This window comes from Salvelinus namaycush, chromosome 4 (genome assembly GCF_016432855.1).
Source record: "Salvelinus namaycush isolate Seneca chromosome 4, SaNama_1.0, whole genome shotgun sequence".
Lineage (NCBI taxonomy): Eukaryota > Metazoa > Chordata > Actinopteri > Salmoniformes > Salmonidae > Salvelinus > Salvelinus namaycush.
In genome coordinates this window covers 30,682,680-30,697,689 of record NC_052310.1, presented here as the reverse complement: position 1 = coordinate 30,697,689, position 15,010 = coordinate 30,682,680, and the positions used below count along the sequence as shown (strand labels likewise).

The 15,010-nt window shown below is 42.9% G+C and overlaps 1 protein-coding gene across 1 annotated transcript in view; it reads right to left on the bottom strand.

Annotated features, from left to right (window-relative positions):
• The window catches only part of LOC120046433 (cadherin-23-like), a 569,127-nt gene that overhangs the window by 226,037 nt on the left and 328,080 nt on the right, over positions 1-15,010 (bottom strand). The window contains exons 14-16 of the mRNA XM_038991662.1: positions 12,688-12,752; positions 12,296-12,533; positions 6,550-6,655 (exon numbers count right to left, since the gene is read on the bottom strand). Coding sequence (XP_038847590.1) covers positions 6,550-6,655; positions 12,296-12,533; positions 12,688-12,752 — 409 coding nt within the window. The remainder of the gene's footprint in view (positions 1-6,549; positions 6,656-12,295; positions 12,534-12,687; positions 12,753-15,010) is intronic.

Genomic DNA, 15,010 nt, shown 5'->3' with positions numbered 1-15,010 from the left:
CCACGCTCAAGGTCCTAAACGATATCATAACCGTCAACGATAAGAGCCATTACTGTGCAGCCGTATTCATCGACCTGGCCGATGCTTTCGACTCTGTCAATCACCACATTCTTATTGGCAGACTCAACAGCCTTGGTTTCTCAAATTAGTGCTTCGACTGGTTCACCAACTACTTCTCTCATAGAGTTCAGTGTGTCAAATCGGAGGGCCTGTTGTCCGGACCTCTTGCAGTCTCTATGGGGGTGCAACAAGGTTCAATTCTCGAGCCAACTCTCTTCTCTGTATACATCAATGATGTCGCTCTCGCTGCTGGTGATTCTCTGATCCACCTCTACGCAGACAACACCAGTCTGTATACTTCTGGCCCTTCTTTGGACACTGTGTGAACTAACCTCGAGACGAGCTTCAATGCCATACAACTCTCCTTCCGTGGCCTCCAACTGCTCTTAAATGCACGTAAAACTAAGTGCATGCTCTTCAACCGATCACTGCCCGCACCTGCCCACCCGTCCTGCATCACTACTCTGGACAGTTCTGACAGAATATGTGGACAACTACAAATACCTAGGTGTCTGGCTAGACTGTAAACTCTCCTTCCAGACTCACATTAAGCATCTCCAATCTAAAATTAAATCTATAACTGGCGTCCTATTTCGCAACAAAGCCTCCTTCACTCATGCTGCCAAACATACCCTCGTAAAACTGACCATCCTACCGATCCTTGACTTCAGCGATGTCATTTACAAAATAGCCTCCAACACGCTACTTAGCAAATTGGATGTAGTCTATCACAGTGCCATCCATTTTGCCATCAACGCCCTATATATTACCCACCACTGCGACCTGTACGCTCTCGTTGGCTGGCCATCGCTTCATACTCGTCGCCAAACCCACTGGCTCCAGGTCATCTACAAGTCTCTGCTAGGTAAAGCCCCGCCTTATCTCAGCTCACTGGTCACCATTGCAGCACCCACCCGTAGCACGCGCTCCAGCAGGTATATCTCACTGGTCACCCCCAAAGCCAATTTCTCCTTTGGCCGCCTTTCCTTCCAGTTCTGTGCGTCCAATGACTGGAACGAACTGCAAAAATCACTGAAGCTGGAGACTCATATCTCCCTCACTAGCTTTAAGCACCAGCTGTCAGAGCAGCTCACAGATCACTGCACCTGTACATAGCCCATATGTAAACAGCCCATCCAACTACCTCATCCCCGTACTGTATTTATTTATTAATCTTGCTCCTTTGCACTCCAGTATCTCTAATTGCACATTCATCTTCTGCACATCTACCATTCCAGTGTCTAATTGATGTATTGTAATTACTTCACCACCATGGCCTAGTTATTGCCTTATAACTCCCTTATCTTACCTCATTTGCACTCACAGTATATAGACCTTTTGTTTTCTTTTTTTCTACTGTATTATTGACTGTATGTTTGTTTATTCCATGTGTTGTTGAATGTGTCGAACTGCTGTGCTTTATCTTGGCTAGGTCGCAGTTGTAAATGAGAACTTGTTCTCAACTAGCCTACCTGGTTAAATAAAGGTGAAATAAAAATACATTTGAAAAAGATGGTAGCTTGGACTCATCATGAGAGGGATAGTAGCGGTTTTTGTTTTACCATGTCATCAGAATCCTAATGTTAAAGCACATCAATACATATGGCTTGCTGGATGATACATGACACCCGAGGATGAGGATAAAGGTGGCTGGCATGGAGACTAGCATTCCATTGGCATTGGACAGAATGGATGGACGGTTCTCTCCCCAATCTCAGGGTGGTGTGAAATTATTAAATATGTATTTTCTCTCTTTCCTGTTCAAGTCCATATGTTTTCTAGGTGTTGTGGCACATTAGAAGGATCATTGTTCCATAGGCGGGATTGTTGGAAATTGACTTCAGAATGTTTTAGTATGTTTATAACTATAGAAGTGGATTAGCAGTAGTGACTAACATGTTCTGAGTTAGATGGAATGATTTATGTGCAAATTAATTCGTGGCCGGAGGCATGGTACATATGGGGCCTGTGTTTGAGACAAAATGTTTGCAAAAGGGTGTTAGTTACAGATTCTGGGAGGACCGACATCAGTGTATTCTGTGAAGTCCCAAAAACCAAGGCATTAACGTTACAGGGAATTGGGAAAGCGGAATAGAATGTGACTGGATCGGAGATCTGTGTGGCTCATAAATGAAAGAAGGGGTATTAGAGTCTCTGTGTATAGTGATATCAGGGGTTAGTTCGTAGGAGGGGAAGGACAGCTAACTGTGCACAAAATAGAGACTACTATGAAGTTCAATTGAACATCACACATACCCAGATCATGGTGGGAGTAGCAGAGATAGTGTTGTCATTTCAGACACTATTGTCAACTTTCAGTAAGGGGTTCGTCAAAGAAGCCTGAAGGACGCTATAGTGATTAAGGCCACCGCAAGTGTATATCAGGTGGTCATGGAGGAAGAAGGAGATGGGGAGCGAAGTGAAAATGACATGGCTTGGAAACCTCTTGGAAGCGGGGAAGACTAGGTGAAAGCATGAATAGTTTTTTGGGGTCTTCATTTTTGTGGAACCCAGCAGGCATAGAGTTAGGCGAAGAGAGAGTGGGAATCGCCATGTTATCAAACGTAGGTTTTTCATTGCATATATAATTATGCAAAGCTCAACGCATTATTAAAACTTGTTGTTTTGTGTTGCTTTTTGCTTCTCAACTCTTGTGCTATTACTGCCATATGAACCAGAAGGAGGAATTGGAGAAAGTCAAAAGCTCCAGCTGAAATGTCATTATCAGTTGTCCGATGAGAGAGAAATAAGAGTGTGCATAGTGTGATTATGAATCAGGGGCTATACGTTTTGGAGGTCTAAATAGACAAATCAACTGTGAATGTCAATCATGTATTATTATTATTTGTTTCATTCGGTGGGACTGTTCGGTTGTAATTTGAAATACTTGCTACACCAGAAGTTAATGTTTATATATAGGAGGAATGTATATGGTGTGGTCAATTAAGGGTGGATATGAGCCATGGGCTTGGAGAATTACTAAGTAAGGGAAGGAGCCTAGCAACAAAGATGTAATGTTTAGAGAAAAAGAGGAGACCACCTAAAGGGAGTATAAATACTTGTGCTGGTGGGAAAATGTATTTGTCTAATGCAGCTGTGTTACCCAGTGGGTGAATAAACTTGGTTTGCGCTTTACTAGTCGTCTTTGAGTTTTTACTCCGTTTATTTAGAACCTAACAAACGTCACTCGGCTCCGTCATATCCTCACATGGTCTCCTATCATGGCTATGCGGATGACATTCAACAACTTTTCTCCTTCCCCCATCTGACAAGCAAGTGGAGACACACATCTCTGCGTGCCTGGCGGCTCACCACCTCATCCTTGACAAGATGGAGCTGCTCTTTCTCCCGGGGAAGGCCTGCCCACTCCAAGACCTCTACATCATGTTTGACAACTCCACAGTGTCCCCCTCCCAGAGTACAAAGAACCTTGGTGTGACCCTAGACAAAAACCCTGTCGTTCGCTGTAAACATCAACGCAGTGAATCGCCCCAGCAGGTTCATGCTCTACAACATCCGTAGAGTACGACCATACCTCACACAGGAAGCGGAGCATGTGTCAATCTGTTTGGACTACTGCAACTCACTGTTGGCTGAGCTCCCCGCTTGTGCTATCAAACTTATCCAGAACGTCACAAGCCACCTGGTGTTCAACATTCCCAAGTTCTTCCATGTCACTCTTCTCCTCTGCACAATCTACTAGCTTCCAGTCAAAGCTTGCATCCACTACAAGACCACTGTACTTGCCTACGGAGCAGCAAGAGGAACTGCCCCACCCTACCTTCAGGCTATGCTCAAACCCTACACCCCAACCAGAGTACTCCGTTCTGCCACTTCTGGTCTCTTGGCTCTCCCAACCATACTAAGCCCAGGGACAACTCTTTTCTGTCCTTGCACCCCAATGATGGAACCAGCTTCCCCCTGAAGCTAGGACAGCAGAGTCCCTGCCCATCTTCCGAAAACCTACCTCTTCAAATAGTATTTTAAATAAACCCACAGATGATAGCTGCTTTATTGAAGAAAAATGTACTTACATTAACCACGTTTCCATCCACAGTTTTTATGTCAGTAAACTCATATCATATAAAAAACAATCACCACAGCTGTGATGGAAACAGGAAGTTTTGGTACAATTTGATAAATGCCGACAGATCATTTGTTCGTTCGACATGGTGGAATCTTTTTTCAAGGGCAGTCTCGCAAAAAGACGCATTCTTGCATTCTAACTACCCTTATTCAAAGCGCTCTGAACAAATTAAGGGAATCGTTCACAAACATTGGCACATTCTAAAATCCGATGATAGTCTCGGTAATGTGTTTTCGGACCTTCCCTTGGTCGTATTTTCGCGGGGCAGAAATCTCAGAGACCAATTGGTACACTCTGATTTACCACCCCAAGATATTCCTGAACAACGTCTATTTGCGCCCCTACTGGATGGAAATTATAAGTGTAATGGCTGTGCTCAATGCAATGGCACTTATAAATGCAGATCCTTCAAACACCCACAAACAGGGAAATCGATCCCAATCAAAGGTGTTATTACGTGCTCCACTAAGGCAGTTATTTATCTTATAACTTGTCCTTGTGGTAAAAATTATGTGGGTAAAACAAAGCGTGAATTAAAAGTACGTATCTCAGAGCATCGTAGCACCATTAGGTGCCAAAACTTGACCTACCCAGTTGCGGCCCACTTTTTGGAGGCAGGCCACTCGATTTCGTCTCTGCGTTATATTGGCATCGAACATGTCACCCTCCCTAGGAGAGGGGGTGACCTTGATAATTTATTGTTAAAACGAGGCTGCCTGGATCTTTAACTTAAAGACCCTTGCTCCCTTCGGTCTCAACGTGGACTTTGATCTGAAGCCATTATTGTGATTGTTGTGACTTTGCCATTGTGGTTGTTTGTAGGCTTGTGTGGTCTTAAGTGAGTCTATGATCGTATGCTATCCATTTGTACTTATTGTATGCTGCTCTTTCTATGCCATTTTAATTATTGAGAAATTAACCAATGATATTAGGCCACTCTTGGCCATGATTACAGACACATGTGTGTCTTGACACTATATAAACGAGTCATCCCGCAGTGTCTGTGATTGTACCCTGATGAAGACAGCTTGCCTGTCGAAACGTTGGTAAATTAAATCTGAGCTCCTAGAGTGTGGGGCTCTCCTTTATTTTTACGTTTTCTACTCCGCTAGCCAGCACCTCGCCTAAATAGGTGTGCGTTTCTTTTTCTTCAGGAATCTTTTTTGTGTCTGTAAATTCATTATGCATGAAATGGCGGTGGAAATGCCTTTATGCGCAAATATTGATATAATAACCATCATATTGAAGTAAACTTCCGAAGTCAGGTCCTCTCCTTGTTCAGGCGGCGCTCGGCGGTCTTCTAGCCATCATCGATCCACTTTTCATTTTCCATGTGTTTTGTCTTGTTTTTCCTCACACCTGGTTTCAATTCCCTCAATCATTTGTTGTGTATTTAACCCTCTGTTCCCCCCATGTCTTTGTGTGGGATTGTTTATTGTAAGTGCACGTGTTGTTTGGTGCGCGTCAGGTTTTTGTACCCAATTATTCTTGTTATTTTTATGCCGTAGGTTTTGCTATTAAACTGCTCTGGCTATTACCAAGTTCTGCTCTCCTGCGTCTGCCTTCCCTGCCACCGATTACGCACCCCTTACACTTGGAGTCACGCAATGATATGGTGTGTGGTCCTCCCACTACAACTTGGAAAGCAAGCAGTTTATTAGGCTACAGATGAAATAAGATGAACTTCACAGGGTGGTGAAAGTGCGTTTTGATCTTGATGCTCCTTTCCAATAAATATCGAGGGTCTTATTGTGCTGACATGATGATAGATTCTTGACTGCCGTTTGACAAATAAAAATATTATCGCTCTAATCGACAATCATTTCATCATGTAGATTATACCCGCATAGCCTAGCCACACTGTATCTGCAAGCTGTTGGCTAGAGCGCATATGCCAAGACCAGACAGAGTAGGCACATTTGCTGTTTAAGGCAACAGTTTTTGTGACAAAACTATTGTTAGAGTTAAAAATGCGATGAAAAACTATTGAAATTTTGATTTTTATTCGGTACATGAAAACTTAAGTGAAAAAGTGCATTTTGTGTGCAACACATCATCGCGCACTGATTTTTATCCACAAAAGTCAATTTGGTGGGAAAATTTGCATATTTTCTTTATGAGGATTCTAGAATATTCACATTAAAATCTGTCCCAATTGGATGGAAGCCTAGACATGTGGTTGTCCCACCTAGACATCTTAGGATAAATGCACTAAGTGTAAGTCGCTCTGGACAATGACTAAAATGTAAAATGCACATGTGTATTATGGCCGGACAAAAATATAAACTGCTAAAGGTTTTGTTGAAGGTATTGAGATTACTCAAAACAAGTATAAATTCAATGTGTGCATGTGTCTGTGTGTTTATTTGCGTGTATGCGTGTGCCTGTGTGTGTGTGCTGACCTGCGTAGCCCTCCACCATGGTGATTCTGAAGTAACCACGGAACGCAGACACTGAGGTGATGGTGTAGGTCAGGAAGTTGTTAGGGGGAGAGTCCTCATCTGTCGCCTGGGAGAGAAAGATAGAGTGATTACAAGTTATTATTTTTTGAATTTTGTTATTACAATGTATTTAACTCAAGTGCAGTTGTAACATTGATGTGTTGGCAATATTTACTCAATGTTTGTTATGCCAATAAAGCCGTTTGTATTTTAATTTGATGGGGGGGGGGAGAGAGGGGGGATAGAGGAAGAGGAGCGGTGGAGAGGAGGAGAGGGAGAGGGGGGTTGGAGAGGGAGGGAGAGAAAGAGAGTGTGTTATTTAGTGAGTGAATGAGTGAGTGAGTGGGAGAGAGAGAGATATATAGAGAGAGAGAGAGAGAGAGAGAGAGAGAGAGAGAGAGAGAGAGAGAGAGAGAGAGAGAGAGAGAGAGTGATAAAATGATTACACTTGAATGAGACAGACAATGTTTGGATGCTCAGATGGTACAGTATCAGTGATACAGTGTTACAGCCTGTGGATAAGACAGCAGGCTGTCAGTCAGTGTGTTATTGGGTAGATTAGAATTTAGGCCCATTATTAGCATACCAGTGTTAAAGATGCACTCTCAAACTTTGTACAATTTCAGCCAGTAGTTTTGAAAGTGGTGCTCACAAGCCAAAAGTGGTCCCTGTTTTATGTGTACCATGTCATCAAATTGTATACTACGTCATCAACTTTTTGGGGTGCAATTCACATGACAAGTTACGAATCCAATCTGAACTATATGTTACGTATTTCGTTGTCCTTAAGATCCTGGACTGCATCTTTAATATTGAATGAACACCAGCGGAGCAGCACAGCAAACAGGGAACAGCCAGAAGTGTGAATGTCCCATTCCAATGTGTGTGTTTGTGTGTGTGTGTCTATCTCTCTCTCTCTCTCTGTGTCCCATTCTAAGTTAATCCAAACAACAATAACACTCAGAACTTCAGCTTGAATGGATAGAATATTAATACTGAGGCATTGAGAGTCATTGGAGCTTCCTAGGGCATCAGTATGGTTTGGACATGTAAAACGCTGACTTGGGTACATATGCAAAAATGTTTATGATAATGTAGAGATTTGACTGGTTATTTCTCTGACTGAGAAAACACCACTCTCGTCTCTCTCAATTCAATCCTATCCTATCTCTATATCTCTTAATCTAACTTGCTCAACTTCGCACCTCTCTCTCGCTCTCACTCTCTCTTGCTCACTCTCTCTTGCTCACTCTCTCTTCAAATACTTTATGATAAGGCATAACTCTCCGACCAACTGAGAGGGGTGAAAGATAACAGAGAGGAGGAGGAGGAAAAGAGAGGGAGAGGAAAGGAGAGGCGGAAGCAGGGAAACAGAGACTCTGGGAGGCAAAGAAAATGCATTATTTGTACTGATGAAGAGAAAGGGATGATGTGTGTGGGGCTGAAAGGGAGAAAAGCTTTTGTGTGCTATGTGTCACAGTATCCCCTTCCCCATCATCTCTCTCACTCCTTTCCTTTTGGCTTCACAGTACCCCTTGATCTCTCTCTCTCTCTCTCTCTCTCTTAGATCCAGGGTTTTCGGAGGCTTGGGGGTCTGGTCATTGGCAAATCCATAAATCGCTGACACGCACACTTTCCACTTGCTGGCTTCCTTATTTCTCTCAGGCATCATATTAATAGCCAGAGTGTTTAAGGTTAGCTCCGTCTAATCAAATACAGCAAATAGACCGTTCAGTCCCTGCTCACACACACACACTCACCACACACACACACACACACACACACACACACACACACACACACACACACACACACACACACACACACACACACACACACACACACACACACACACACACAGGGCAAATAAAGCACGGCGGGAGACCCTGAAACATGCTGAGCTGTACCAAGCCAAGTCCCAAATGCCATCCTACTCCCTATTTAGTGCACTACTTTTAACCAAAGTCAAAAGTAGTGCACTAAATAGGGAATAGGATGACCCAAAAGTATAGCACTAAATGAGGAATAGGCTGAAAATGTACACTCGGAATTGAGCTCAGGTACATCCTGTTTCCATTGATCATCCATGAGATGTTTCTACAACTTGATTGGAGACCACCTTTGGTAAATTCAAATGATTGGACATGATTTGGAAAGGCACACACCAGTCTATATTAGGTCCCACAGTTAAATTAAGAGTGCATGTCAGAGCAAAAACCAAGCCATGAGGTCGAAGGAATTGTCCGTGGAGCTCCGAGACAGGATTGTGTCGATGCACAAATCTGGGGAAGGTTACAAAATATGTCTGCAGCATTGAAGGTCCCTAAGAACACAGTGGCCTCCATCATTCTTAAATGAAAGAAATTTGGCACCACCAAGCTGGCCGCCCGGCCAAACTGAGCAATCGGGGGAGAAGGGCCTTGGTCAGGGAGGTGACCAAAAATTTGATGGTCACTCTGACAGAGCTCTAGAGTTCCTCTGTGGAGATGGGATAACCTTCCAGAAGGACAACCATCTCTGCAGCACTCCACCAATCAGGCCTTTATGATAGTGTGGCCAGACGGAAGCCACTCCTTAGTAAATGGCGCATGACAGCCTGCTTGGAGTTTGCCAAAGGGCACCTAAAGGACTCTCAGACCATGAGAAACAAGATTCTCTGGTCTGATGAAACCAAGATCGAACTCTTTGGCCTGGATGCCAAGAGCCACGTCTGTAGGAAACCGGGAACAATCCCTCCGGTGAAGCATGGTGGTGGCAGCATCATGCTGTGGGATGTTTTTCAGCGGCAGGGACTGGGAGACAAGTCAGAATCAAGGCAAAGATGAACTGAGCGAAGTACAGAGAGATCCTTGATGAAAACCTGCTCCAGAGTGCTCAGGATCTTGGACTGGGGCGAAGGTTCACCTTCCAACAGGACAACGGCCCTAAGCACACAGCCAAGACAATGCAGAAGTCTCTGAATGTCCTTGAGTGGCCCAGCCAGAGCCCGGACTTTAACCCAATCAAACATCTCTGGAGAGAACTGAAAATTGCTGTGCAGCATCGCTCCCCATCCAACCTGACAGAGCTTGAGGATCTGCAGAAAAGAATGGGAGAAACTCCCAGACATATGTGCCAAGCTTGCAGCGTCATACCCAAGAATATTCAATGCTGTAATCGCTGCCAAAGGTGCTTCAACAAAGTACTGAGTAAAGTATCTGAATACTTCCAGTGGTTGCTCCTCTGAAAGTTTTGCGATTATGCTGCGGTATTTAGAGGTAATTTGTGGTTTAGTACGGTACCCTGCGTCACCACTTCATTGCTCCAGACCAGCGCAAGGGGGAGTTAGAGCACTGATTATGCTTTTGTAGTCTCTAACTGACAATGAATGGGCGACATAAACCTAAATAGAAACTGATAATTGTGCACGACATCAGTATTACTTACTAAAACTGTTGTTACACTAAAGTTTTTATAATTTTATTCTGTTTGGATTATTTTGCTCTTACTGTAGTAGTGTAGCCCACTCCCGACCCATCACATTGTACAGCGCCTGAATGGTGCAACGGTCTAAGACACTACATAGCAGTACAAGCTGTGTTTCTACAGATGCTGGTTCAATACCCATGCTGGTCTCAACTGGGAGACCCCTGAGATGACTGTAGGTTTTTGGTTTCTCCCCCTCTAAAAACAGAAATAAAGAATTTTAAATAACAAACTGGCTTTATTTACAAATTAGTAACAATGTCTTACCCCATGTTCAAGAATGGCCTTTTCCTCGCTCATTTTACGTGATTTGAAAACAAAATCATCTCCAAAATATTGTTATTTTTTACACAAAGCGATTATTATTATTGTTAATTTAGAATTATATAAAAGCCCCTTGGATATTCTCACAGATTTGTTATTAACCCTGTTATTAGCAGGATATTATATATTGGTCATATTGGTCATGGCTCCCGAGTGGCGCACAATGGGATTGCCTTGCAGTTCTCCAGCTGTATCCACTGAAAGAGCATGAGGTTCAAGGCACAAGAGCAGGGGGCATGGGATGGGCCGCAGAGCCGCGCACAGAAGACGGACCTAGCGGGGGTAGGGAGAAGGAGGAAGGGAAAGGGGGGGTGGTCCCCTACCTCGCCACACTGGGTAGCACAGAGCAACACTTTAAGGGGCATTGCACTAATAATGGCGCTGACGAGGGAAACGTTCCCGCTGTTCTTAGTGCCAGTCTGCACGTTCAAACTAAAACAATGTAACTAATAGTGGCATCTTTACGCTTTCGTTAATAAAATAATGATAAAAATACTCTTTCAAAATGCCAATGTTTTTTTAAGGATCCATAACAAATTACTATGGAATAATTTTGATTATATTTTTTTATTTAATTAGGCAAGTCAGTTAAGAACAAATTCTTATTTACAATGATGGACTAGGAATAGTGGGTTAACTGCCTTGTTCAGGTGCAGAACAACAGATGTTTACCTTGTCAGCTCGGGGATTCAATCTAGCAACCTTTCGGTTACTGGCCCAACGTTCTAACCACTTGGCTACCTGCCGCCCCATATCACTGAATTACAGAAATATCCTCCAATCCTCTATAAGTAATTATTGACGGAGAGTCACGTCATATTTTTCAATATACTGTAGGCCTACCATAGGCAACTTGAATCTCACTAGTGTTGAGTAATATGCTGTTAAAAGTGCTGTAGGTCTTATTTATTTAAAGAGCATATTGAAGTTAGAAGCATTAAGATTTGAAGCAATAGCCTACAACTATTTAGCACTGTTTTGCACAGCTCGGAGACAAGCATGGAGACTGGTCTTGATAAATCAATGACATTTTTATTTTGACTGAATCTCCGTTTGGGTATTGGTTAGACTACAATTATACAATTGGAATAGAAACACCATAATATTAATACAATTAATCAGCAACATTTCTTAAAATTGTCCCATCTACTATGTTCTTACAATTTTTTTTTTCAATTCTCTAGTACAGACACTATTGAAGGCTATCACATGCTTCTCAAAGATGCCCTCTGGTGGTCAAACTAGCACTAACTAGCATTCATGGTACCAGTGGTTAGCACTTAAATAATGTGCCATAGAATTATGCGGCACCACGCAAGCTGTGCTGCAGTACGCTGCAACTTTTAAAGGACAAACTGTGATATTTCCGGATATTATTTGTAATAAATTGGCAAAAATGTCTGAAAACCTGCTTTTTGTTTTTGCTTTGTCATTATGGGGAATTGTGTGTAGATTGATGAGGGAAAACAACTATGTAATACATTTTAGAATAAGGCTGTAACATAATAAAATGTAGATAAAGTGAATATTTTCTGAAGGCACAGTATGTGTGCATGCACACATGCGCGCACACACACACGCATGCACACACACATAGACAAACTCCACTTAAACTGTGTATCTAAAATCGAAGAGGGCAATCGGCTTGGGTAAAAATGAGGAGAAAAATTACATCAAAGCAAAAGTCAACTTGATATGGGTCTCAGGGTGTATCCTTTGTGTCACAACTTAGACCTCCCCCCTCCTCCTCCTGCCCTGGTGTGTGTGTGTTTATGCTTATGTCTATCTGTCTATCAATGTGTGTTTGTCCGTGTGTGTGTGTGTGTGTGTGTGTGTGTGTGTGTGTGTGTGCTTGTGTCCATCTGTCTATGTGTGTCTGTGTGTTTTTATGTGTGTCTTTGTGTGTGTCTTCACCTACCCTGATTCGGGCCACCTGTTGTGCGGCCTGTTCGTTCTCTCTCAGTGAGCCCATGTAGGCCTCCTTCTGGAAAAGGGGTGTGTTGTCATTGACATCCAGAACATTGACCCACAGCCTGCCCGTGGTCTCCTCCCCACCCCCGTCCCGGGCCAGCACGGTCAGAGTGAATCGACGCATCAGCTCATAGTCCAGATTGCCCCACAGATGCACCCAGCCTGTCTCAGTGTCCAATGAAAACCTGGGGGAGAGGCATGTGACAGGACAATAACAATACCCAGGATTCAACAAATGAGACTTATTTAATTATAAAAACGTTCAATCATGCCCTTTGATAAAAGGTAGGATAATTAATTTATATGGTATCTCAGTCTGTGTATTTAGGTGTGTCTTACTGGTCAGGCTCATCACTGAAGTAATACCGCACTGTCCCAAACGTGCCAAAGTCACCGTCTGTAGCCTGAGGAGAGGGAAGAAAGGGATATTATTCAACGTTTGTATGCATGTATGCAGATTGAAGAGTGAGGAGAAGGGAAAGGCACCAGCAGTCTTTGGGTGACAGTGACACACACAGGGACACATGACAGACCAAGGAACATATTTAAGCATAACACCCCACTGGATATTCAATGGACGGTGCTACAGTACACCCTCTAAAAAACGCTAAGGCTGAATCCCAAATGACACCCTATTTCCTATATAGTGCTGTGTGAATAGGGTGCCATTAGATTGTGGCGTTGGATTACCTCAAAACATGTAGAAGAACAAGAAATACGGTGCAAATCAAATCACCACTATGCAAGTAGTGTGTTTACAATTTCTGGTGAAGCAGCTGTGAATGCAATAAAATATACATAAAACATCAGAATAAAAAACAGCATGTTTTGGTATATAGCTGAGGGATGTGACCAAGAAATGTAACCTCTCTCCAATTCAGACGTGGGTTGGGACAAGCATGCATTGGCAGGTAAACTGTAGGAAGAGCAGGCTACTATTCCTCCATTGTTTATCAGTGCAATTTTGAGGGCTAACTAGCTGAAAAAGTTTGAGGGTTTATCTAATGTTCCCTAGTTAGATTTTGGCTCATCTCGCTCTGGCTAGCATTAGTTGTTGATCTTGTTGTTGATGTGCATAACTGAGGGAGAGAGCCTACCTTTTCATGGTTGTTTGATCAATAGATAGGACTGTAAAGTACCCAAATGTAAGAGTCTCCCCTGGTATTTACATATTTGCAGAAATCCATTCAGGTGTATTTTGTGGCTTTTGACGAATGCGTTCTAATGGCAAAGTTGTGCTGTTGCTACTGCCTGAAAAACAGTCCAGTTCGAAGTGAATTATGGCAGGCCCATGAGGCAAATGGCTTATTTGCATAAAGGCCTACTGTAGCTCTGATTGACTATGGCTCACCGGTCAGTGAAGACTCCGGTCCTGGACGAGACAGATGTTTTTATTAGGTTTTATTTACTGCACTGCCTATTAATTGCTCAAACGCATGGCCGCTTTCCCACTATAATGCTATAGAATTTTCACAAATGCCATACTCTGTCATTCCCAAACATTCTATGAATTTATGAAAATGTGAAAATGACCATATCTAAGTGCTCACTTGTCAGAAGAAAATTAAATCTCATATTCTTCCTGGGGGTATATATGAACATATTTGATGTTGCTAAAATGCTGTCAGTTCTACTTTAAGTCCTAGGCCGTCATTGAAAATAAAAATGTGTTCTTAACTGACTTGCCTAGTTAAATAAAGGTTACAAATAAATAATGTCTTTACCATTTTGAAACCTTTGAGTGCGTTGTTTACTGTTCATTTCTAATATGTTTTTGTTAATGTTGTTTTTGTGGCTTCTCACTTTTGTTTATTGTTCATTTCACTTGCTTTGGCAATGTAAACATTTTTTTCCCATGCCAATAAAGCCCCATTGAATTGATAGAGAGAGAAGTGTGTGTGTGTGTGTGAGATGCATACATCTAAGTGATTGTGTTTGCAGTTCCTCCACACAAATCCACCTCCTATTTGCTTAGTTGATCTACCCCTCAAAGAATCAAACATCTCAAGCGAGACCCTCCAACATAATTTCCAGTCATGATTGAACCATTCCTCTAACTCTAATGTCTTGCACTCTCCAGCCATTGACAGAGCATACAATCCCACATTCCCACTTCCTAGTTCTTCGTCCTCTGTTTGTGTAGGTCGGTTTCAAAATATTTGGAGGTGAAAGCTTCCACTCAGTGATGACAGAGAGGTAGAGAGGAACACAGATAATCAGGCCATACCATCTCAGGTTGAGGAGGGTTGCTTTTATGGCTTATATGACCTGGAATTTGAATTACCGAGCTCCTAAAATTACTTTTCTGCCGGGCTCTGAGGAATGGGGGGGCGTGGAAATAGTCTACCAGGCCTGCTGTAGACACTACCCTCCAAACACAGACAATCCCCTCTCCTCCCGGCGCTACACATCTAAACACCTCCACACAAACAGCAACACACACGCAAATGCACACACCATCATATCCGTAATATAGAGTCAATAGCTTCGCAACTACGTGAAACGCACGAATACCAACATACGCACGCGTGGGAGCACACACGCATACACACCAGTAAAGATGTCCAGTATCTGTCAGGCAGTGTGGTGGAGAGCACACAGCTGTGACGAAGATGCAGCCAACAGAGCAGTCCATCTTTCTCTCTCAAATTGAAATTCATAT